The 25,914-nt window shown below is 40.1% G+C and overlaps 2 protein-coding genes across 2 annotated transcripts in view; one reads left to right on the top strand and one right to left on the bottom strand.

Annotated features, from left to right (window-relative positions):
• TTC37 (tetratricopeptide repeat domain 37) overlaps positions 1-21,018 on the top strand; it is a 46,949-nt gene extending 25,931 nt beyond the window's left edge. The window contains exons 26-40 of the mRNA XM_026866509.1: positions 981-1,074; positions 1,650-1,727; positions 2,980-3,104; positions 3,945-4,068; positions 6,341-6,559; positions 7,194-7,266; positions 8,038-8,091; positions 8,200-8,311; positions 9,400-9,528; positions 10,147-10,268; positions 12,065-12,223; positions 14,898-15,050; positions 16,802-16,932; positions 18,555-18,678; positions 20,212-21,018. Coding sequence (XP_026722310.1) covers positions 981-1,074; positions 1,650-1,727; positions 2,980-3,104; positions 3,945-4,068; positions 6,341-6,559; positions 7,194-7,266; positions 8,038-8,091; positions 8,200-8,311; positions 9,400-9,528; positions 10,147-10,268; positions 12,065-12,223; positions 14,898-15,050; positions 16,802-16,932; positions 18,555-18,678; positions 20,212-20,289 — 1,775 coding nt within the window. The 3' untranslated portion in view covers positions 20,290-21,018. The remainder of the gene's footprint in view (positions 1-980; positions 1,075-1,649; positions 1,728-2,979; positions 3,105-3,944; positions 4,069-6,340; positions 6,560-7,193; positions 7,267-8,037; positions 8,092-8,199; positions 8,312-9,399; positions 9,529-10,146; positions 10,269-12,064; positions 12,224-14,897; positions 15,051-16,801; positions 16,933-18,554; positions 18,679-20,211) is intronic.
• Positions 21,019-24,931: 3,913 nt separating this feature from the next.
• FAM81B (family with sequence similarity 81 member B) overlaps positions 24,932-25,914 on the bottom strand; it is a 34,033-nt gene continuing 33,050 nt past the window's right edge. The window contains 2 exon segments of the mRNA XM_026866508.1: positions 24,932-24,966; positions 24,969-25,037. Of these exon segments, the coding sequence (XP_026722309.1) occupies positions 24,932-24,966; positions 24,969-25,037 (104 nt within the window).

The following is a 25,914-nucleotide window of genomic DNA, read 5'->3' as shown; positions in this document are numbered from 1 at the left end:
TGTGTGTGTGTTTGTGTGTGTGTTTGTGTGTGTGTTTGTGTGTGTGTGTTTGTGTGTGTGTTTGTGTGTGTGTGTGTGTGTTTGTGTGTGTGTGTTTGTGTGTGTGTGTTTGTGTGTGTGTGTGTGTGTGTGTGTGTGTGTGTGTTTGTGTGTGTGTGTGTGTTTGTGTGTGTGTGTTTGTGTGTTTGCTGGGCAGAAACCTGCTCATGGGTGCTGCCTGACTGTGTAACCTCCAGCATATGAGTGTGTTAACCTTCAGTAGGAAGTTAGACAGTGTTCTTGGGCATGGTTCCAAGCCAGCGTGGCCACCCTGTTTCGGTAGAGTCTAGCCTGGAAGGTAGATAGAGCAAGTATATATTTTCTTTAATTGTCATTTATTACTGTAAATAAATCATTTGAGTAATCTGCTGCTGATTTTTGAGAGCTACAAAATAAGCAAGCACTTAAAATGAGATAAATGTGAGGCTGTATTTCTTTGTCTGTGCAGTCCTTGTTCTTAAATGGACTGCAGGAGAGGCCTAGATGATCCTTCCTAGTTTGGGAAAAAAGGTTAGGAGTCTGAGATGAGGTGACAGCTGACAAATCTGTGCCTTAGCTACTAATAAGCATTTCAGAGTTGCCGTATTAAAAACAAACCCTAGGATTCTACTAGCATTTCACTAGAGCTGAATAGTTTCTTCATTTCATTACAAAAAGAAACCCAAACCACTGTGTGCTGAAAAAAAATATATTGAATATGTTAAAGCTGTGTTGTAAGATTTTTAAGCATTTTTGAGCTAACCTGATGTTATGTTGTGTTGTATCTCCTCTATGTTTGCCTGCAGCCTCTTCAGATGATTCCAGTGAGCGACTGACAGTGCTTGGCAAAGTGTTTTGTATATATGCAGACACTGTAGCATCAGTGAGGCAATGTTTTTGTAATGCTTTCTCACAGCTCTTTCTGATCATGTTCTCCTGTATTGTCAATTCTGATTTTCTAGAAAGAAATCCAGATGATGCATCTGCTTTCACAATGCTTGGTTATTTGAATGAATATCTGCATCTAAAAAGGCAGGCAGCAGATGCCTATGAGAGGTAAACTATAAACCCTTGGAATGTTCACCGATAGAAGCTTCACCTCTTTTTTTCCATGCAGCGGCTAGAAAACTTAAGGGTTTTTCTTTTCCTTTAGTAAACCTTACTTTGTCAGTTCTACACTTCAACTAAGTGTATTGTAAGGGGAGATGTGGAGATGTTCTTGTATCAAATTTGGAAATGCAGGACACAGAACTAGAGAAGTAGAGGCATTCCAAAGCTAGCCTGTTTTACCAGGACATTTAGCTAATCCACTCTGTGGGATTTAAGTGAGATCTTGAGGGTTGATAAGCCTGGGTTTAGTTTTGGTCTCTACCCAATTCTCATTAATGGAGGTGGTTGGGCTTTGGTTTTGTTTTTTTCTCCTCTATTCGAATAGTAGGGGAAATGGCAAAGGAAACCCTGTTTGAACATGTTTGCTGATGCATTAAAACTGTAAAATAGTATCTGTTTGTGCTTAATTAGCATAGAAAAGCTTCTGCATAAAACAGTTGTCCATTCTGCTCTGAGAACTGTTGTCAAAACATGCATGTTATATTCAGATGGTAATTATTCTTAATTGCGGTTATTTTCAGGGCTGCTTCATTGCTGAAAAACTCTGAGGATACTGAGAAATACAATACAGCAATGCAAAACTATGGCAGGTCACTGTGGTAAGTGTCGATCAGCGTTTTCCCAGCCCCTGATTTCAGCTTTGGGTGTAGTGAATGCAGCGGCGCAGAACATGGTTGAGGCTGAAAGGTGGAAGATCACTGCTCGAAATAATCTATTAAACATCATTCTTAACTGTAGACACGTTTGACAGAACCTGGTATGTGCTCCAGAAATGAGTAGTATATTTTAAAAAAACAAGTAATCAAATTGCAAGGAATTGCTTTATGTCTTTATAGTTTATAACATGTCGGTGATTCACTTATCCTTGGCTTGATACTTAAGTGCCTTAACATAATCTACACAGCGTGGCTGTTTTATGGTCTCTGGAATAAATCAGGTCTTTGACAATCTCCACACTTGTAGTAGGCTTAGTCTGAGTAAAACAGCTGCTTCAAGGTTTTATCTGGTCTCTTCTATCTCTCTTTGAACTTGTATTGACTTGTATGACCTGAAGCATGTGGAGTTGGGGTGTTGTGTGCGTGTCTGTGATCTTTCTGATGACCCTCTGCTCTACAGTCCTACTCAGAATTGTAAGTTCCCTTCATGGTTCCCTTCTGCTTTTGAGGGAATGCAGGACACAGTTCTTAACAGCCAAAGACTTTCAAACTTCTCTTTGATATGAGATAGCTCAAGTTCTGCTCGTTAGATGTTTGTCAGCTCTCTAGGGAAACTTGGTATATTCTTAAGTTTCTGTACATGACACTGGAACTTCTAGGCCGCGATAATGTGATAACTCATTCTTTAATACCAGGGAAGATTTTTATCATCAACTCTACCGTTTCTGGTAGTCTCACATCCAAGCTGTATGCATGGTGATTCCTGTGTGCAACTTACACAAGAACAAAGCTCCAGTAACTAATAACTTGTTTTAATAAACACAGTCCTGTATACTTTCTTACATAGCCGTCTTGTAACAGTGGTGCACCTCTGTCTGTACTTCTCCTTTGCCATGTTCTCCCACTCTGTTGTGTTGACCATGAAGTGACATCCTTACATATAGCTGTCAAGCGGATGGGAAGGACTTTTTTTGTATCAATTATTCTTCATGCAACAGATAGTGGGATGGAGTAACTGCTCTAACAAGAAGGAGGGTGGGGAATATTGCACATCCTTGTCCTAATCTTGCTCTTTTCCAGGTGTCCACTTAGAACTGCCATGGAAAAGAGGGTACTGGTCTGCAAGCATAGCTTGTCTGAATCATAGCAGCTCTTGGTACATCCCTCTCACCAGTGACTGGTTTTGTTTTCACAGTGCCCTTGGTCAGTGTGATAAGGCTATTGAGGTTTACAGATCAATACCCCTAACTGAGTTTGATGGCATTGTGGGGATAGCATTAGCCTACTTCAAAAAAGGATTCCTACAAGAAAGTATCAAAGGTAAGTGTCTGCTGAATGCCAAGCCTTGTGAGACGCTTCTCTTGAGATGACTCTTACCAAAATTTGTTTGTCTGACCAACCTAGCTGTAGTTCAGTTTATTTCACTCTTTCAGTCCTAATGCATAAGTACAGATTCCCCAATTTTAATCGTTAGGCTTTTCATCAGGTTGCTGGAACTCTTAAGGTGTACAGAGGGAAGCTGTATTTCTTCAAGTCTTTCATTCTTGTCCATTAAGCTGTTGTGCTCTTTTGTTCTTCTCAAATGCAATGTCTTTACTGGAAAAATCAGTTCTGGGTAGGAGATTAATGTGTTATTCAAACCACTTTAGCTTTAGTGCTAAAAGTGCTGTATTGTCATGTTCTGTGCTGCTAAGATGTGAGACCTTGCAGAAAGGCATACTGAATTGTCAGTGTAGAAGTGTAAGCATAGGAGCAGCCAGCTCAGCATTTTAAATAACTTCTATTTTTTAATTGGGATGATGTGTGCCCATCTGAAGTACTATTTCATAAATAAACTCTCACCAGGGAGCATTTAAACTGTTCTTTCAGGCTTTTTCTGGATATCCCAGCACTGCTTTGCAGTTCTGTTTCCGATTCCTACATATTAAACAACTCCCAGGCTCTGAACAGCCCTGTAAATCTGGAATTTCCCAACATACAGTTACTTCCAAAGTCTTAGTCAATTTTTGTCTTCTGCCTGTGATTTGAGGTGTGAAAATACAGTGAACCTGAAACCAAAGTTCCCCTCTGTGTGTGTTCTAATAGCACACCTTTCTAGAGGTTTTATAAACAAATAATTTTTTTCTCCTACTTCAATTCCATGTCTTGAATTTTTACCAGCATATGAAAAAGCCTTGTCCATTGCTGAGTCTGAACAAGATAAAGCACATATCCTGACTGCCTTGGCAATAATAGAGTATAAACAGAACAAACATGATGCTGCAAAGGCGCTGCTGTTTAAATGGTGAGTGGAGGGAATAATAACCAGTGTGTGGTGTTTTATTGTACTGCTGAATCCTCAAATTCACTTTTTTGGGGGGATCTCAGGTGGATGTTTTCTTTTTGTATTGAAGAGTAGAAACAGGAGTTGAAGTGTTCTTTTAAGCTTATTCATGTGATATATCTGTTTTGTTTTATGGCCTGTGTTATCTTCCATAATCTTAAAGCAGTGTGGAACAGAAGGGTTAGTGAGCTGGGGCAGTTTGGATGTCTGATATCCTTGAATGGTAGCTTTAATATGTTTGTCTTTTAAGATATTATTAGTCTCTAGCTGTCCTCAGCACTAATCAGTATTTTTGCTGTTTAGGTGTAAGAAATCTAGATGCCTAACAAAAACAATTTCAGTTTAAATAGTCAGAAATCTCCAAGAACAGTTGTGTTCCAAGTGTCATAGACAAGGGCAATCTTGTAGCTTCCCCATGAAAAGAAACAGCTCTGTTTCAGTTGTTCTCTCAAGTCATGAATGTCTTAATTTTTTTCAGAGCTGTGGAGGCTAAAAGCCTGTGCATCACTGTTAGTCTCCTGGTAGCTATGTATCACAAGCTACCATCTCAGTTCTCAGGATCAACTCTGTCAGTAGAGCTCCAGTAGTGTCTGGCCAGCAAACTCCTGAAGTTACTGAAACAGTGAAGGTCCATGACCTAGTACACTCTAAATCCTGAGTAACTGATGATTAACTATATAGGAACCTGGTATTTCCTACATCCTATTAATCCCTGCAGAATTCTCTTTTTGTCATAAACATCAACAATGAGAGTTTTCTAGGGGACTATTTGTTTAAAGAAAAACAAAAAGTAAGTGGTTTAGGAAAGTAAAGTTACAGTGAACATGTCTAGATCTGAATTGGAAGCATAGTGCTGCAAAGGTACACAGTGGATTTTATTACTAAAAACAAAACCAGTGTATTCTAGTCCAACAGACAGATGTCTTGACTGTCTGGAATTCATGCTACATGGCTTAAAGGTCCTGAGCCGGACCTTGGACAAGCAGTTGCCTTTCTTCTTTTCTCATGGTCAGCTTGCGACAGAGAATTTTTAGCAATGAGTATTGTCTTTTTAGTTAATATGGTAGAATCCCACTTCCTACTTGTCAAAGGGCAGCACCTTTGGACCAGGTAATGTAGTGCTGGCTGTGCAAGTTTGTTTAACAGCTCCTTGCAATTTTTCTTGCTAGTGACTGAAAACAAAGCATAGAATCAAAAGTTTACTTTCTTGTCTTTTTTTTTGAAGGCAGAAGTTATCATTAGAAGCTTGATTAGGAGCCTGTAGTCGCCCAGTAAGTGAAAGTAAGCAGCACTTCATTCTGTAGTTGTGTTCAGGACATTACAATGAAGTAACTCCAAATTACTGTTGCTGTGCACTATTTCGTTATTTGCCTCCATTCAGTCTGTATTGCAATTTATTGAATTACCTTTATTGTAAGAACACCTTCAACTAGCACATCAGTTAAGGTTTTTGATTTTTGCTTGGTTGTACTAAACTCACTGTTTGTTTTCATCAGAGTTGAAGATCAAGGGATTAACTTGAATTAACAGTTCTCCACCTATACTAGAAAAATATACAGAAAAATAAAAGTAATTATAGAGTAGGTCTCCAGTAAAGCTTAGAATACTATTGACATGAGGTTAAGCTGCCTCTTGTAATGAAGTTAATGGAACAGTGCAACTGATAGTGGTACTAAAATGAATAGATGGTGGAAAACATGTTCAGATTACCATATGTCAGAACAAATCTTCATGTAAACAGGGCATAATTTCTCAGAACATCCCTGTTCTCAGAAAGAGCAGTTCTGTGCAGCAGGCTCGTTTCTGGTTTTTTGCTTCCTGGATTTCTGTTGCAAAGCTGTAAATAGACACACTACAACTCTGGTTTGATACTAGTTAGAAGTACAGATGTCTTCAAGAAAAGAAAAGAGTTGTCAGTCTTACATGTTGGTTTTTACCATTTATTTTATGGCTTCTGCAGAAGGATAGAGGTCAGAGTCTTGCCAAGCAGTTACAAGTTATAAGCCTGAGTGCTGAAACTGCACATAACCACAGCTGTTTTCCATATCCTGACACCTCAAGGATACTTACCTCGCTCGTTCCACGATCCCACAGTGGGAGGCTGTTAATTCTGTGTGCCATACGTGATGCATTGAAGCGAGAGGGCTCAGAAGTAGCAAGTACTCTAATGTGAACAGTATATTTAATTTTGTGCTCCAAAATCGTGTCTTATTCCCTCCCTGTGATTCAACAGCTCATTAAAGGAACCTAGTACGGAAAGTCTGACAGCTTTGTGCACGCTAGGACTGGTAAAGCAGGATGCCACGCTTGCAACAGCAGCCTTAAAAGAATTACTGAAGCATGAAAAGGGGCATGACAGGATTTATGAGAGGTGCCTTGTTGCATCTGCTGTTTATGCGTTGCAAGGTAGAAATGTGGGGGTCCAGAGAGAAGTCTCCCGAGCAATACACAGGTATGTATTTTGTCTGTCTTTAGATTGCCTTGTAAATATATTGCTTTGATTACACTGAACAGTAAGAAAAAAAAAAAAAAAAAAAAAAAAGTGTTTTTCAAACAGGAAGTCCTTGCTTATGGCTGTAACATCAGCTGTGACAGAAGCTTGCTTTCTTATTTATGGGATCACACGACAGAAGTTTCATGGCTTTTTTTGGGTTTTCTGGGATTTGTTTTGCTGGGTCCTTTGTTTTGTTTTTTTCGCCAATTAAATCAGTTCATTGTTCTGTGAAAACATTTTTCATCATATGTAGCTTTTATTTAATATTTAACAGTCTCTGAAGCTGTTCATTAGCTAAATGTCTGTGTTTAAATGTGTTTTGTTCAGCGTTCTAGAAAGGGGGAACTTTAATCAGTGCCTTTAAGCAAGACACACCTCATAATGTCTCCAGGTGTTTTTGGAAAATTTTTTTCTCCAAAACTTAAATATTGTTTGTTTTAAATTACCACCCATGTCTATTTTCAACCACACTGAGTTGTTTTCTTAATAGAAGAAGATCCATTGGGGATTTATAGCAACTGCCTACCGAGTTGGTAGGTAGGCCCAGTTCATATTTAAACCAGAAAGTCTAACATCCTTGTTCTTTTCCCAGTAACCCTGATAATCCTGCCCTCTGGTCTCTTCTGTCTCGACTGGTTCCACTCTATGCATCACAAAAGGCAAAAGTAAGTGCACTGCTGTAATACAAAAGTGCTGTTTACAGCCTCAGTAGTCCATGTTGGTTTTTAACTAAAAAACCCTCACCCTTCCCTACATGGTTGTTCATTAGTTTAAAATTAAAACTTCAGGCTTATAGACAAGCCCATGCAGAGCAATGCACAGGTGCTTACTGAAGTTCCATATCCACTGTATGCATCTTTCATGGGATAGCAATTCCTCATCTCTTGATATAAACCTACAGGAAAAATCTGCTAGAATTATTCCAACAAGGAAAGGCTGTACTGTGTATAATTTTTTTGTTTGGTTTTATACATGTGTGTTTTTTATTTATATATATGTGTTTTTTATAAATAAATAAATAAATAAATAAATAAATAAAAGGATTTAAGTATGTTGAATTTGGTTAATCTAGCCGATTTCACTTTTTGCATTAGTCAGTATTTCTTTACTGCTTTTATGCTTATTATTAGCTCTTTTCCATATAAATACTCTTTGTCATAATTTATGTCAATTATGTAAGTAGAAATAGCACCTGAAAACAAACCCCTTTCTATATGGGGCTAAAATTAGAAACACAATGTATGGAAAGCTCAGATGTGAATATCTCTTCCTAATTCTTTATAAAGAGGTTGTGCTGTAGGCAGGGAAGAGATCACATTCTGAAAACTTTGTATTTCTGATTAACAGAGATTAAAAGATCTTGGCATTACATTTTGTATGAAATCTCTTAAACCAGTCATATAACCAAACCAATTTATTTTTTTTCAATCTTGCAGGGGGGAGCTGTGGCAGGAAACATCGCACATGCACTTGATGTAAACCACAGCAAGGTTTGGCTTTCTTAAACTGCAGACTTTATAATTTCATAACCAATCCTAAAATTAATTCCGATCGCTTTATAACATAGCATTAAGTCACTTTTCTGTTCTGTTTTATAGGAAGTCCTGCTGAACATGGCAGTTAATCAGTTGGCAGCAGGTTGTCACATGTTAGAAGATGAGAAAAACAATCCTCTGAAAAATATTCAGAAGGCAATCCGCCTCTGTCCAGGTTACTCCTGTAGTGATTTTTTTACCCTCCTTTTCTTCGGTTGCTTTGTTATTTTGGTTTATCTGTGGATGTTTTGGGGAGAATGCTTAGAGCTGAAATTTTAAGTATCATTGCAAATTTGGACATGGGGAATTAAACCAGACAAGAAGAAAAAAATCATTGAGTTTTAAGGCTTGTTCTGGAAACATGGGCAACTTAATCAGTTAATCTGATAATCCTTCAGCAGGAGAAGAGATAAGTATTATTTAGTATATTAAACGAAAAAGAAGAATACGTCTTCCCTCAGAGTCAGTATGGTATGCCAAGAGGAGAGATTTATTTATCTAGCTTGAGAAATCGGGCTGGAAACGTGCTGTTTACAGTATGTTGGTGATGAACTACGGGCAACTGTTCTATCACTAAATGGTGATCTTCATTAAATGTATGAAGTGCAGATGTAGTGGTGTTTTCGAGTGCTAATTTGCACTTGATAGTGAAATACCAAAACTGTTTCTTCCGCAGTAATTTTGCTCTGATGCATTAGTGTGGCTGCAAGTTAAAAATTTCAGTTAGCATTCCTGCAGGGACACGCTGTTCAAAAGTACAGGGACATGCTGTTCAAAAGCAGTATACCTTATGTTTTACTTTGTTAGATCTTCAAGCTTTGTTTTATTTTGCTGGCAAAATTAATTATCTTTGGGGTGAAATGGGTGAAATCTGTAATTGAGCTCTGTCCAGTCATAGCTGCCCTTCACAGGGCTAGATCAGATTAAAGCTGAGACTGGAATTAGCTGATAACAGAAGTAGGCACCTGTGGCCACAGCTGTCACGCTGGTGGTCAGGCTGTATTGTCTGGCTTCGGAAACAGCATCTTTGTCTCACAGTTTGAAGAATCATACTAGTTAGAGGCAAATAGTTATCAGCTGCCTTGGGCTGAGCTGATGTAAGGGTCTGAGCGAATTCTTTGCCCTGTTCTTGCTATCTCTTACTTACAGTGTGTGGTTCCATTGATGGCTATGTTTTTATGTTTAATCTGGTAAAGACCATTCGGAATGAACTACCGGCATGTTTAGAATGGGCACGAATTGCCTTTAACCGTTATTTTCTAGATAATCCTGCTGCCTGGGCAGTGCTAATGGCAGCCTGTCATGCTGAAAACACTGTTGTCTGTCTCAACGACACTCAGCCGAAGCGAACAGATCTAGAGATGACACTCGTATCTACAGTTTCAGCCAAAAGTAAGCTATAGTTTTCCAGTTTAAAAAAGTAAAATAAAACTGAAATTCTCTAAGCTTGCAGTACTCTTCTGAATTTCAGAAACTTGCAAAGAAGCTGAGAATTGCTCAGTAGTTGTTTGAGTTGCAGTTGTATTTTATCACATAAGAATGCTACATCCTAGTGTGCAGCTAGGGTTAATTACTTAATCACAGCTTGTGTTGCCCTCCAAATCCTCAAATGTTTTTTTAAAATAATATTCTGAATTCTGATGCCTGCATGGATGGATGTATTTCAGCACAGCGACACTGCTTACAAGGAAAGGCTGAGGTACTGAAGTTCTCTAGCTTTTGCAGTAGAGGGATAACCTCAGCCTCAGACTTACTCAGCATGCATAGAGTTTTGAAAACTGGAATTAAAATTCCATTGATTGTTCTCAAATCATTAACTTAAGTGGTGTATTCTTTTTTTCCCCTCTTCTTGCTTTAATTTTACCACCTCTTAATGTTCCTACTAATGAAGGAAGCCATGTCAGATGAACACGCCTAAAAGTTCTCCTTTACCAGGTCTAGAGCATGTGACATGGTGTGGCACTGCAGCATACACAGTAATCTGGTTAAATGTTTTATCTGTTTTTGCAGCTGGAGGAAACAACCTTCCACATAATTATATCCAGACCCTTGAAGACTGGTGTCTGTGTCAAGCTATTACCAGTCTAGAGGAGAGTGGTAAGCTCTCAGAAGCCGAGGCTCTTTGTACCAAGGTATGATGGCAACATATTGGCAGAGTGTGGTAGAATTGTATAGAAGTCCTGGTTTGTCTGTATTTTACAAGAAGGTGGTCTTTGAATTAGCAGCTGTCTGTTCCATCAGAGCTACAAGATGCAATAGGTGTTGGCATTTTCTCCCCTCCCCGAGATACTCTGCAACACCACAACTGTGTTAATAGTTGAAACAAGCAGTGTGTGACACAACAAAGCTAAGTCTGCCCTTCCTGCCGTTGTTCTTTAACACACTATGAAGCAAAACATTACAGAAATTCAGGGCAAAATGTCCCAGTGGAAAACTTGCAGGGGACTTCAGTGTCTTCTGATCTGTTGTAGTGGTATTCCCTTTCAGAGCCACGAGTGGCTGCTACAGGTTTAATTATTATGAAGAAAAGTCTTGAGGCAACACAACTGGGGAAGGGAGCTGGGGTGTTAACAAGCATCAAGAGTCTGTTTCACGTGTTTATGAACAGAAGACTTGGCAAGACATAAGCAAAAAAGCAACTGGCCTCAGCAGTGCACATCCCTGAATTTCATTAAGGAAAACTACAAATCCCATGCAGATGTGCTCCATGTTTAAGGCATTTCTGTCTTAATGGGGAAGGGAGTTTAAAAAAAACAAACCAAATCTGAAACAAACAGATTCAGTGAAGATGCTTCTTTTTAAGGGGGAGGTACTTTCTTGTCTCTTTGCTTGGAGGGAACGAGTTTTCCTTTTCTGGCCAGCGTGTCTATTGACCTGTCTCCCATTAACACAGATCAGATACTTGTAGACATACAAGGTGGTATCTGGGTACAGAGGAAGGTTATGGTGGGTTTGGGGGATTTTTTTGTTAAATAGCTTGGGGAGAGGACAGTCAGTGTGCCTGCAAATTGTGAAGAAACAAGAGTAACACACTCTGACAATTTTGAACCACAGGATTCTCATAGAGCAATATAACCAGGGTTGGTGAGCCAGGCACTGGACTCATTCAGTTTGAAATAGTCAGCGTGATTCCACACTTGTTAATGAGGGGAAATTGCAGGAAATTATAGCAACTTCTGTTGTGTTTCAGAAACTCTCTGCTGTCCATGCATTCTTTGCAAAGCAGCAGCTTGTTAAGGACTCAGAGGCAATGTATTTTGTTTTTTAAAAAATGGGTGAAAAGTACAGGTGGTGTTTCTTAAAACAGATCTGGTTTGAGTTACAATTCTCAGAAGTATTGTGATTTGAACAGGTAAAATAACATGTAATATGACTGCAGAAGCTTCACACGCTTCACCTGAGAAGGATAAAGCAGCAGATGGCTAGTTTTCTGTCTGCATTTTTGCATGAGTTTGTTCTGAAAAATATCAATATCTGCTGTTATTGAACAAGAAATGTCTGGTAAAGTGTTTCTGTTCCAGTGAGAATAAAACCACCTTAGCTAGTAGAAATGAAATCACTTGGAACATACACAAGACCACTTACTGCCATGAGACAGGTTTTTGCCTCCATTAGCCCAAAACTTGTAATGATTGTGAATCCAGAGGAGATGCAGAGGTCTGCTGTTTACCTATCTGTCTTTCAGAAACCTCTAAGGGTTGGACATGTACAAAATTAGAATAGACATCAAATGTATTTGGAGAAAAAAAGTTATCTGTTCCTGGAATGCTCCTTTGTGCAGAGCAGGAGGAAGATGCCATGCTGCGAGCATCCTGAGAATGCTTTCAGTGCTGTTCTTTGTAAAGAGTGAAATGGAAAAATCAAAGCATCTTCTGATATTTGGAAATGGTAATTCTGGTATCACATTGAGCTGCCTTTTTGGTTTTAGGGTTTACAAAGCCGCCCTGAGCACCCAGCTCTGTTTTTGCTTTTGAGACAAGTTCAGTGTGAGCAGCTGTTGCAGTCTCACAAAGAACTTCCAGACAACATCCTGGAGGAGCTTCACAAGACAGTCATGACCAGTTCAACTTCAGTCACAGCCTGGCAAGTAAGTGTGGATCCTCTCCCTGACTTTGATGTGCCGCACTCAGTGGAGTATGCACTGTAGGAGGGTGACAATTTCACTGCTTGCTTTTATTTGTTCACTGACAGTGTCAGAGACAGAAAAAACAGCTTATATTCGGTTCATTATAAAGTTGCACCATTATATTAATTTTAGTAGTTGAAGTAATAAGGACTGTTAGTAAGAGCAAGCACATATGGAGGCTGGAGAGTTAGAAAGTTGAGATAAACCCCTGCCACTTGTGTCTTTAGAGGCCTGTGACTTGACATGTGAGCAGAAAACAGTGAAATATTTCATAACCCACAAGAATAGGTGGAAGTAAATGGCTTCCTAAAATAGCAATATACAGTTCCTCATCCAGGGTCTGAAAACCTGAATTTCTCCATAATCTCCAAACATCAGGTGTCACCGTTCTTTTGAGTAAGTTGAGTCTGCAGGGAAGATAAATCACTCCCAGTAACAGTGTTCACTCACTTCCATCGTGGCATCACGAGAAATCATTTTTAGTTAATACGAAAGTGCTATAAACTCGTTTCATACACTCCTTCCGTGAGACAATCTGAGAAGTCTGTCTCACACATGCCAAAAGATCTTTCTGGTGATGCAGTGTATTTATTTATTTATTTCCGAGCCGTTGCTGTTAGTTACAGTCACTCTTTACCAATGTTAACAGCACGTTGTTTAGAAAAATTCTGTGAGCTTTTAGTCCTTTATGTAGTTGCAGGATTTATGTCTCTCCCTCTGCCTGTCCAACAGATAAAGCCCTGTTTGTGGTAGGATTCACTAAAGAAGATTTCAGTCTTAGAAAACCAGTGCAAGGCTGGTGAGGAGATCATTATCTCACTTGTTACAAAGCTGCAGATCCTCTTCCCTTCTGAAACATGAGTATCATTTGTGGAAATGTGCTTTTTTGGACACACTTTTCTTTGGCTTGTGAGACTTCATCTTTCTGAACTGCAGAACTCATTCAGATGGGATATGCAAAGTATGGGGTATGCAAGACATGATTGTAGCTTCTGTTTTAGTAATATATGTTGAAAATGGAATTAGGGCTTATAGACATTCTTCAGGCATGCCTTGCATAGCCAGGTGTCTTGCTTATGAGCAGGGGGAAGAAGTGAACTGAAAGTGTATGTGGTTAGGGAGAAGGAAAGGGTTAGTTTGTATTGGTTTTTTAATCCAGGCCACAGATAAGATGCCTCTGAGAAAGGTCTTTCCAGTCTTTAATTAAAAAAGATACTTCTCAGAGCTTGGATGGCATTCTGAAAAAGCCTGGCTGCTGCATCTGTTCCTAATAGATAGATCTATGCTTTTATGTTTTCTGGCTCTGGACTTCTTGAGTCAGATAAATGTTTTGCCTTACTCAGAAGTGTCCATCGCGATGCTCACAGTTTTACAAAGATAGGGGGGGCATTAACTTTGCTTTTTGCTTAAGTTTTTGGCTTTTGTTTAAATGGTTGTTGTGCAAGGTTTAGGAGCGCTGCTGAACTGCTGATTTGATGGCTGTTCTGCTTGTGCTGTGTTTTACCAGGAAAATAAAGAAAAGCTGATCTGGCAGAGCTGCCATTGTGCTTTTACATAAGGGTTCTCTTCTCCTTCACGTCTTCAGTGCTAGATATCTTCAGCTGCGAAGAGCTGAGGCCAAGGAAAGATTTTTTTTTTCTGCACAGGAACAGATGTTTTACTTTAGCAAGCAGTCCTGCAGCTTGATGCCAAGGATGCACAGTCTCATTAATGCTAATAAATACTTTCTGGTGTGTCTCCTCTTAAGGATAAATAATTTACATGCATCAGATGGGATTAAGAATTTTACTCCCTTCTAGCACCAGGCAGTCTTTAGCTAGGAAAAGTATAAAGACCTTTGCTTAAAAGCAAGGGAATTGGTTTTTTTTTCTGAGAAGTTGCTTTGTTTGCTTGGTGATCCAGCAAAGAATATTTCTAAATGTGGCTTATGCATCTTGATACTTGTCGGGGATTTGCAAGCTTGTGGCTACATCTGCTTCAAAAAATGTGACATGACTACAGAATTGAAGAGGGAGGAGTTAGAATCCTTTCCTTCTTTTCGTGAGCAAATCTGGGACATCTTGTGCTGGCATAGCAGGCAGCAGGAGCATGAAACTCTGCAGAGATCCTGGTGTCCTCTGCCTTAGCCCCATCCAGCTCCTCCAGCATGGCCCTGCTGGGTCAGAAACTCTGTAGCCCAAGCCATCATCGGAGCTCAGGCTCACACTGAAGTCTGTCATGTTCCTGGCATTACTCAGATGGGCTGGAAAAACCTTTGTTCCAGAGGGAAAAATCACCTTTTCATCTCTACAGAACATTTAGAGACCAATGAGGCACCACACAGCGCCCTTCTCATCTGAAGGATGACTTTCACAGAGCCAGTCGTGTTATTTGTTCACTTGTGAGCGGTGCCCACATGAACACAGCCGTCAAACAGTTGTCGATGGGTGCTCAGGGGAGCTTAAATCATGACGCTGCTGCAGCAGGCTACATGTTCCCCCAGGGTGGTGCACAGCGGGTCTTTGGAATGAGGGCTGGGTGGGTGGGTGTTTTACCTCATACTGTGGTACTCTCATAAACTGAACTGAATGATCTTACTGAATGGATGGGTATCTTGGTGGCTCCATAACTGATTGTGTTGGATGTTTATTTTCAGTGGCTGGCAAAAGTGTATCAGTCTCAAAGAATGATGATTGGAGCAGAGATGTGTTACAGGAAGAGTCTGCAGTTGGCGTCACAGCAGGGCAGCTGGAATGGGAAGTTTTCCAGTCTGCTCAGGCTAGCTATGCTCGCACTGGAGATCTGCATGGTAGGATAATCAAAATTACATAACTGCATGATTTAACAGGAGTTTGTGGGAGGTAGGGCATCTGCAGTCTTTAGATGAAGCCCCTGTTTAAATGAGTTTGCATTTTTTGAATAGAGAATAAAATGAGACTGCAAGGGGCAGTGTACTGTTTCTAGCATATCTCTTTGTAAGAGAAATTGCTTTGAAATAATCACATAAAACCGCTGTGTCCTTAAAGAGGCTAGCTTGTTCAATAAGGCTTATTTCTCTAAAAGCAGATTCAGCTTGATCATCCAGGTTGACATACCCTTCAAGTCTCTATCCTCTTGTTCAGACAACGGCCTTAATAATCCGTTTTTCCTGCGCTGGTGCCTGGAGACTTCAGTCAAGTTTCAAGTAACTTTATGCTGTGTGGTCATTTCTATATATGGTGCCTTGCCTTGAAGTGTAAAGACAATGTAAGAGAAGTGTACTTTGTGGCATAAAGAAAATTATTCTACTCCTTGCACTGAGGGGCCAGGTGAACCTAACTCAAATCCTTGGCAAGTGTCTGTTCTCTTTAAGCATTGTCACTTTAGAAGCTTGAAGTGCGCTGCCAGACTTCCTTAAAGCCTGGTGTAAAAGGTGGATACTGCTGTGATCTTGGCTAACGCTTTTTCACATATTTTTTAACAGATGATCGACCTAACAACCGTAATCAAAGTCAGGCAAAGGAACCCCATCTATCCTGAGTGATTATATAAGAAAGGGCAGTTAGTTTTACCAAGGATAAAAGCTGTTGCTCTAGTGGGAAAAGAGAATCCCCTTCAGTGCAGATAAGTTTCTTTCTCACAAGCCATATGCTTCAAAAGGCAGAATTTCACAAGTGGCAGGAATTTTGCTCCCATGGTTCTTCTGTCCATTTTCTACTGTTCCACTCCTGTTCCCTTTAGCTCCTAAATGTCTCCACAGGTCACAAGGTATTTTCTAACTTAGTTAATACTACTACTTCAAAGGCTGGCTTGAGTTGCCTGAGAATGTACCAGACTTTGTCTAAAAATGTAATTAGTACAAATTTTATTATTTCATCTCTGCTTTTTGCATGAGCAGAGCAGCTGATGGTGGATTTCTGTTTGGCCTCCCTAATCTGCACTGGCTTAATGAAATGTGAAAAAGTCTGGTGAAAACCCTGCTCAGATCCAAGAAAGCTCTGTGTTTTGAGAATTGCTTGTCTCCTAATTATCTGTCCAAATGAAAATTTGGGCTCACCTTCAAGTACAGTAATTTGAATGCTGTCTGAACACAATGGGGATAATAAGATTTTTCTTAAGCCAAAAGATACAGGGATTTGCTCAGTAGTTGCTCTATTAGGTAATTTCCATCTTAGAGTTGTTTCTTACTTCTGGTATAATATGATGTCATTTCTGGGGATAAATTCTACATTCTAGAATAGTCTTGAATATGGGATGAGAATTTGCAAGCTGAAGAGCAAACAAAAGTTTGTGATAAAACAAGCATTATTAAAACATGTATGGAAAAACTAAAAGGATTCTTTGCATAAATGAGCAAGTGGAATGCTGGCAAGAACGTTTAGAATATTTAACATGACTTTTCCATTTTTTTTTTTTTTTTTTTTTTAAATAAATCTCTTTCTAACCTGCCAAATACTTGATAAAACTCAGAACAGCTTGAATTAAACCTGTTCACTAGAGAACTGCAAACAAAAACTGATTTAAACGACACACTACAATAAAACCTTTCCTCTTTTTTTTTTTTTTCCTCTTTTATCATAGGCTAATGTCTCAAATGAGCACTGGCTATCCTTGGTTCAGGAGGCAACAACTGAAGCTTTGAAACTTTCTTTTTGCCCCCTGGCAGCTCTCCTACAAGCACTGCTCCAGTATAATCGCAAAATGGGAGCAAGGTATGCACAACCTGTTAACCTGAAATGAAGCACACTGTGTAAAAGTACAAGTGATCATTCTCCTCAGATCTAATGCCAAAACCTAAAAGAAAATTGAAAATGGGAATTAATTCTTGAAGTAGTATGGCAGTTAAAAGGAAAAGGGGGGAAGGAGTTAGTGTGGGGAGCAGGACACAGCAGAGTCTTCCTCCTTTTCTCAAAAAAAGGAATATGACCTTCCTACCAAAAGAAGAATAGCTGTCACTTTTATTTTAATAGCTTGTTCCCTAAATAAATTAATCGTGAAAACTATACATTCTCAAAGATCTTCTTAAATAGCACAGTGGAAACAGATACCACTACCTTATGTACTGCTGGGATTCATTTTGATCTTAAACTGGGCTCACAGTCAAAGTTGGTTCATTCCTAACTACCAGGTGCTCATTGTGGCTTTTTGAGGAAGGAGAGGAAGATTTGGGGGATGGGGGTTTGGAAGCCTCCTAATGTGAGTTTGGTTATTATGTCTAGTTCGTCTTCTGCAGTATTTTTGCTTAAACTGTGGAAAATTGGAATATTCTTGATGTTTTTGTTCAATAATTTCACCTGATTTTATAGGTAATTCTGACAAACTGGCTTGCTTTCTCAGTGGGCCTTTAAGAAGGTGACAGGCAGCCTGATGTGATCGTGATAGTTGTAGGTTATAACAAAATCGGGCTCAAAACTTAACTACAATTTCAGATGTTAACATGTGAACAGTAAGATATATCACAGGATCTGATTGATCTGCCTAGATGTTTCAAAATCCTGAAAGGAGAAATTAATCTCAGATACAAATAGCAAGCAAAAACCAGATGTAACTTCTCAGCAGCCTGTTAAATCACAATGTACTGGACAATTACACTAGTTATAAAGGACAGAATTCTTGAAACAGAGCCAAAGCTGATGGAGCACCAGTGAATTAATGTGACATCCCTAAACTTAATTGCCAGTTTTTACCACATTTCTAATGACAACGGGGAATTTTGAAAACTGTATTGGTTAGGTATAAGCTGGCAGTGTTGAAAGGTGGTATCAGCCAAACAGCACTTTATTCCAGTTTTCTTCAGCAATTTCACATCTTGCCACTGTGTTTGCAGGAACTGCAGTACCTTTTGTGAGCGCCAGGATTAAATATATCAGTGTATAATATAACAATTCTGTTGGGATTATTAAGGTTTGTTGCAGTACCTGTGTGTCTCAGGTGCACTGTCTTCCAAAAGATGTATTTCTTAGCTCTTAAACTGGAGAATACCTGCTGCACTGGCTCAGCGGATCACATACCGAAATTGGAGATTGAGCTGAGCTCACAGGTAGCATGATGTTTGTCGTGTTTTTGCAGCAGTCATAAAACCTGCGATGTTGATCAAATTTGGGTTACTTGCTAGTTAAAGCACTAACTTGAGTGTAATGGATTAAGCTTTTTAAGTGCATCTACATAGGTAAGAAAGGAGTGGCCATCTCTGCTCCCTCCCTTTCCAGGGTGGTGTGGAAATAAGGATTTAACCTTGATTTACTCCTGATCGCTGTTGCTTGCTCTGGGACACAGGCACATTACACACAACCTAGACAGTCACACTTGGATTATGTTTTGGTTGTGCTTCCAGGGAGACTCGTCGGATGTTGGAAAGAGTGGTTTATCAACCGGGGAATCCAGAAACCGTAGTGTCGGTGGCGCGCTGGTACCTCCTGCGACATCTGTATGCCAAAGATGATTATGAATTAATAGATGTAAGAGTCTGGTTTATAACAGAAATTCAATCTATTTACAGTGATTATCGTGATTGCAACTTGGAAGTGGGGTAGAGGGAGGCTGGGGGGTTGCTGGCTCACCTGCTCATGAGGCTGCAATGTTTAAGGATTCTGTGCTGACAAAACATACCTCAGTTTTTGAAATTTTGTCGTTTATTTGACAGTCTTCCATTCCTCCATGCAATACTAATGAAAAACAAACAGAAAAATCTCTTTCTCATCCAAACTGGCAAGAATTCTGCTAGTGACTTTTCAGTAGACATGAGGACCATTTTATCAGAACTTTACCAGAACTTATTGCTACACTAAAACCGTATAATTTCCCCTAGCCTTTCTGGAACAGTGTGATATCCTTGACCCAGAAGATCTCAGCAGTGGAGTGCTGTGCTTTCTGTACTTAAGACTTTTATTGTGTCTGTAATAGTGTGTTATTTTCAGTACAGAGTCAATGACACATTAGTTTCTGACAGCACTTCAGAAATGGCTTTGGTCAAACTCACCTATCCACACAGCGCTCTCATGGGTTGCAAAACAGGGTGATTCAGTTTGGCTTGTAATTGGAATCACTTTGCTACTTAAACTCTGAATACAGTCCCAAAAACCTCCTCACTGCTGCTTCCCGCACGATGACACCCTCTTCTGCCCTGGTTAACAGCTGTTCCCTGGGGAAACTGAATCCCTAACAAAGTATGTTTGGAGGTACAGCACATCAGGTAGGCTGAGCCTTGATAAAAGTCCATGCACAGACACGCAGGTTCATAAAAACACCAGAATTAATGAGGTTGGATGATCGTGGTATGATCTTGTTGCACTTGCTCATGCAAAGTCATCTGTACTTCCTACCAATGAGTACAGTACTAATAACGGCTGAAGATTTGCTTGATACTACTTAGTGGTTTTCCTTTTCAATATGTTTTATGTGATTGGATTACAAGAGAAGTGCCAGAAGCTTATGAACATCTGTGAGCATTAGGCTGAGTGGGAGCTTTTTTAACTAGTGGAAAAGCTGCTCTTGCGGGGTGTGGAAAATAAATCAAGGGAAGGGTAAATTTAAATGGGGGAGGAAAAAGGATAACTTGGCAGTTTTGCTTAACTAGCTGCAGAGAATGTTCCTGTCTGGCAAATTTAGATTGATACTAATGTACTAGCAGGAGGCAAGCGTGTGTCGGCAGGGAGATAGGTCTCGTCTAGCTCTGCTTGTTTCTTTGCCAGCAGGTAACTTACTTGTCAGACTTGGACTCAACCTCGAGTAACAAATGATGCTGTAGCAGTGTGATGCAAGCAAGTACAGGCTTAGCAGGCCACTACAGGGTGGGGGTCTTAAGTGCCTGATATTTTAAGCAAGCTGATGTGTAGTGTTGAATATTGCCTATCTGGGCTTATGGGTTACTCAGTCTTTTAGGGAAACTGCGTAGCAGGAAGTAAAATGCATTACAGATTGATGGTAAAACTAACAATAAAATTATTAAAATCTCATTTTTTCACAGTTTGTTTTCCTCTTTTTCTCTGCAGGTACTTGTAGAAAATGCCAAAGCCAATGGAGATGTTAGAGCTCTGCAGCTAAATGAGACATTGTCATCAAGTGCCTAGTATGGACCATCTCAAGTGAAACATCTTCTGTTCATGAAAATTAATCAGTCCATCTCTAGGAACAATGTGGTTTGGGCTTTGTTTGTTTGTGTCTGGTTTTGGTCTTCTATTGCATCAGCTGGGACTTTGTCTTTAGTTTTATTTCTTTTTGAAGAAAAGCAGGTTATATCGGTTCCACCGTATGCTTTATATGAAAGGAAAACCCTGAATTTTGCTTTTGTTTTCTTCCTCACTGAAACTTCAGTGCTATTGGCAATAGAGAGTACTCCCCTTATCCACATACAGAAATAAAATATTAACTGCACTGGCTGTAATGCAAGGTTTTCTTGGCACAGAATCTTACTGGCTAACTAGCAACAAACTCTTGTTCTCTCCCAGATACTGTAAAACAGTCAGAGATTTAAAATACTTTTATTCTTCTGATACGCTTTGGTTTGGAGTTGAAACCCAAATCAACTTGGAACTTCATGTGTGGTTTTTTTTTTTTTTTTTTTTTTTAGCTGATCTTCCTTACAGCAGTGTATCCTCTTGACTGTAGGCTTCAGTAAACATTCCCATCAAGAAAAGCTTGTGATCATCAGGGACAGGGTCGTATTTATAAATGTGTATAACAGGCTCTATTTATGTCTTGGTAGTTCTGCTGCTGACTGCTTAATTGGATGAATCATGACAGTGGTTTGAAAGGCGTGATTTCATCTTGCTTCTATGTACATGAAAATAAAAAAAAAAGAAGCAGTGATTCTAATCTGTTAGTGTTACCATTAGGGTTTTCAAGCTGTTGACAAGAGTCGCGATAGCTCTGTTTCCTGGTTTAAAGTTTCTTAAAATTACTATCTGGCCACCAAAGTCTTAAAACAGCTGGTATGGCTCTGTGTTAGAGAGGAGAAAGGGCCATTCCAGGGGCAGCGGGGCTGCATTGAGCGTACACTTTGGTTTTGGAACTTGTTGGTTTTGGGCTTGAAGAAAGCAGGATGCTGAGCTGGGGTGTGGGGGGCGTCTGCCACCAGCCACGCACGGGGATCTCTGGAGTGCGGCTGAGAGCCACGAGCGCGCCACTGTCGGTTAAAGAGGAAACTGAGCTCAGTAAGCCAGGGTTTCTACTCTGTGGCAGTGCGTGGAAACCTCTCTGAATGGCAAGAATCCCTCCTTGTCTCCCACACTTTCGTTCTCCTACCCACCTCAATGCAAAATACATTCCTTAAAAAGGTTTGGGGTTTTTTGTTGGTTTTTTTTTTTTTTGTAAATTTAGATTGATTGTGGTTCCCTTCACAGCCTCCTGTCACGTCATCTCGAACTATCAGATATTAAAAAGGGAACGTTGCAAAAGCCAGACTCGTGACTCTCAAGACTAACTGTAACTTTTTTTTTTAGCTTGCTGCTATTAAAAGCCTGGAAAAGTTCTTGCAGCCTATAGTTCGTATCCTTGGCGTATGGTCTTGATATTTGTGCCTCCTACTCTTGCGGTGTGAGAGCCGTCATCACCAGCCTGGCGTTAGTCTGTGCTTTGTTCAGCACTAAACCTGAACTGCTTTCTAACACCTCGGAGACCAGACAAATAACAGGCCAGAGAAACCAGCTGAGGTACTGTCAACTGTGAATATTCCCTATTAGGAAAAAAAAAATAATCCAAAAAACCAGTAGAGTGCTTTTTCTCTTCAGAAGACCATGAAATTTCTTTTCCTGTGATCAGTGCTGAACTCCTTGAACAAGATAATTACACAGCCCGAAGCTGTGTTACGTGCCCTGTAGGAAGAAAACCCAACGCATACTTCTGCCACCTACTCGGTAAAAAGCACTCGGGGAACATGAGTTTAAGCTTACGTAAAGACCAACAGTATGAGGTAAAAATCTTGTCCTCCCTGTTTTTTGACAGTGTCTAGCCTCTACAAAATCAGCACTTTGTAGAAGGTCTGCTCTAACACTGAAAACACTGTAAATTCATGCAGGTTGAGACAGCCCTCTATATTCTTGTGGAGCTCAGCTTTAGAATGCAAAGTACTGCGTGAAGGCAGATAAACACCACTGAGTTGGGGCACAGAGAGTTGTTGATGGATTTCACTGCCTGGGAAGTCGTGCGATCGGCGTCTGTGGCCATTAAGGGGAGAAAATAACATTTCCCAACTGTAATTTGTTTTATGATGTTGGCTTATGCTAAAGGCGGAGTGGAACGAGATCTAATTAATTTCAAGGTAGAACTTTTTGCCACCTCAGGTATGAAGGTTTTTATGTGCTTCTTACATTTCCACTTGTACAACTGCGAGTCAGGGGCTAGCTTCTGAGAATTTTATTTATTTATTTTGTTCATACATGTTCATCTCATTCTCTGTATTTCTCAAGAACTGCTGGGTTGGATTTCTGCTCAGCTTCTGAGCTTCTCTCTGAGCAGTATCACAAACTACAGGGGGTAACTGTGTTAATTTTGATAGTCTTCCTAACCTTGGAGTTTAAGAAAAACACAGGTCTGTACTTCTCATTCCCCAGTGCTTTTGTTTGATACCTTTTGTATTTTAAAAGAAATATTAAAAAAAAACAATCATAGGTAAAAAAAACCCACAAGAACTGTTATAATGTGCCATAAATGCACTTTTGCAAGGAAAAGTACATCCCTAATCCCTCAGCCCAGTTGAATATCATCCTGACTGTATAGACTTTAGCTTTCCTTCTCTCCCAGTTAATTTTCTTTTTACTGATTTAACTGAACAGCTGGCAGTTAAATAACTTTTAAATTTGGTGTTCTCAGGGGAGAGAAGGGTCATTTTGAGTTTAGTCACAGTGTGAAACAATAAATACCAAGGTAAATCCTTCACGCAGTGAAGTCACTCAGACAGTAGCAATGTTCTAAATATGTATTCATGTGGGATACGAATTTATCATTAGGCCCTCAGACCTTTCTGCCATAAAATTGGTGCTTGAATAAAGCAACATTTGGCTGTGCTGTACGGCCCGGTGAGTGAACGGTGAGACCAAAACGCAGATTCAGAGCAGCTCAGAAACTGCTGCACGTTGTCGGGGTTTCAGCATTGCTGGTTCCCTGCTGCTTGTAGGAAATGTCTGTGACTTTGGTGGCTGTTCTTTGTCTTTGTCAAGCTGCGAGTGATTTCTAGGACTTTTTACTTCCTGGATTAAGTTTAACTACACTGAAGTTTCTGCCTGCAGGAGCAATGTGGTTAATTGCCAAGGTGGCATTCCGTCGGTTGGGTTCTGGCCATCACACTGTGCAGGTCTGGCTTCTTGGAGAAGCCACCTGAAATCCACGGCTCAGAAATCTGCTTTTCTGTAGAGCAAAAAGCACAACAGTATTGAGATGCGGATTATCGGAGGAGGATCATCTGAACCCTTTATGAATTTTCTTCTCTGGGCAGTGGACGGTATTAGGCTTTCTGGAAACAAATGTACTGCAGAAACTCAGGTTTCTATTGCAGTTACATTGTGAGCTCCTTTTTGCCCTCCCTGCCAAAGAACTTACATTAGCTCCTGTTGGGAAATTATACTGATACATTTCTTTTGCCCTGCTCCCAGAGTTTTTCTGCTTATTTCCAGACTGGGTTTTTTGTATTTTGAAGAAAAAAACCCAACACTATGTCAGTGACATTTCTGAGTGTTCTACTGCAAACTGCCTCTTTTATTCAGCCAAACAGAAATGAGAAATAAACCCTCTTGACAATGCATCTGCTAATAATTAACTTGCATTTTGTCACCTGTACCCAGCTTATCAGTTACTTTTAATGACCCAGTGATTTATTATAATAATAGGTGCAAATCATGCATCAGTAGATGTTCTGATACCAGTTTTCATAATGCTGTTACTACCTACACCTTGTGTGCAGCTGGAGGAATTTATTAAATCTGATTTCAGTAGTCACACCAGTCTAAAACCAATTTAGCTTATGCCAGGGCTGGACTAACTACACTTAATAACTGAGTATTTGTTTTATTAAAGTCCTTTACTGTGAATACTCTTGTAAGAAATCTGCTCGTAAAATTCAAAGTCAATCCTTAAAGCTTAACTTTTCTTCTACAGTGGAGTACTCTCTTGTAAAATTGGTGTGAAAGTGACTGTTGGTGTGTCCTGGTTCAGCTTTCCCCAGCAGAGAGAGAGAGGAGGAAGGGATCTCCAGCTGGGTTATTCATACCATGCTGGTGTCAGGTCCAGGGGCAGAGCCTTTTTACTTTCGCTTCTGGTGTTGGTTTTTGCCATACACGCGCCGAGCTTGCTCCTTGACCATTTAGCGGTATTTCTCTGTATATCGTTTGTCTTGTTCACCATTATTGCTGTTTATTGTTGTTACCATTGATACTGTTGTTACTCAGATTGTTCTATCACTCGTATTAAATTCCTTGTTATTTTAGCCAGGGTCTATGTTTAACTTCCAGCCCGACCGGCGCGGGTTGGGGTGGGCAATGGCAACGTGCTCTCAGATCCCGCAAGGCTTAAACCTTGCACATGGTGTTACAGAGTTGTTGGTTTTGTCGCTGCACGGTATCATAACTAGCAACATCCTACAGGGACAGGGGAAAACAAAATCAGTGGTGTCCAAAGTCAGTGTCCAGTCTTGAACTCCGGGCTGCCTCTCACTGGAGGGAGCACCTGCAAGAGTGGACAAGGCTTGCTCCTGGTGTTCACTCTTCTAGGAGATCACTTTCACTGTATCTTTTTCATGTCTTTATGAATTTTCTTTTTTCAAGTTTCAGCCTTGTGTTCTGTATTTGTTTGAGCAGCTCCAGAGACTCGTGAATGGTTCGAAATCCTGGTAGAGGAATAGAAACGGTTAATTAGTGGTTGCTTTCAATGCATTGAAAGATTCTTTTTCTTTGCAATCTCTGACCCGCGTTTAATACAGACTACATTAAATCCAATCTATTTGATCATTTTATTGAATACCGTGGATGTGTGCTGCTGGGGTTGCAAGCTCCTTGCTGTAGGAATTGTATTTTCCAATACATTGGGCAACACCAAGCGCGACTACGTGTAGCCACAAGCAGCAGTTGACATCAGACTTGTGGTGTGGAGCAAAGAAAATACTATCTCCTTAAAACCAAGAGTATTGTTAGCCTTAAAGCGCATTGTTTTTTCATCGAGCATTGGGGGTTTGGTTTGGTTGGCGTTTTTTTAAGTCCGCAATCCTCGCTTTGAATCAAAGACTCTGTTTGTGCAAAGTTTGTGCTGTGGATCTCCCAGAGTTGTAGCAGATCTAAGTGAAGATTATGCTTCACCCGAGGTGGAGGCAGTTTTGTTGTGCCCTTCGGGGAGAATGGGAGCTCAGCTTCACCAGTGAAGCATCTCTGTGCCTGTGTACAGGAACATGAAAAGGTGAGATGGGAGTGTGCAGACATGCTTTTTTCCAAAAGAGAGCTACAGAGCACCCGATGCACCTTTTCTGGACCACTGTGCAGTCAAATATTGTCAGTAAAGACTGGAAAAGCAGAGTTTCAGACTGCCGTTACCTACCTGTTACCAGATCGAAATAACTTTCAAATTACAGCGTAGTAGTTCTTTACATTTGTCCAGCGTGTCACATAGGCTTACTAGCAAGGATTAAAATTAATTCTCTTCCTCTTTTTCTTTCTTAAAGTGCTTGTTGTAACATGGCAGCTGTTGACATGTTTTTCTTTTTCGAACAGTTG

This window comes from Athene cunicularia (assembly GCF_003259725.1).
Source record: "Athene cunicularia isolate RWA chromosome Z unlocalized genomic scaffold, athCun1 chrZ_part3, whole genome shotgun sequence".
NCBI lineage: Eukaryota > Metazoa > Chordata > Aves > Strigiformes > Strigidae > Athene > Athene cunicularia.
Note: the sequence above shows the minus strand (reverse complement) of the source record. Positions and strands in the feature narration are given on the sequence as shown.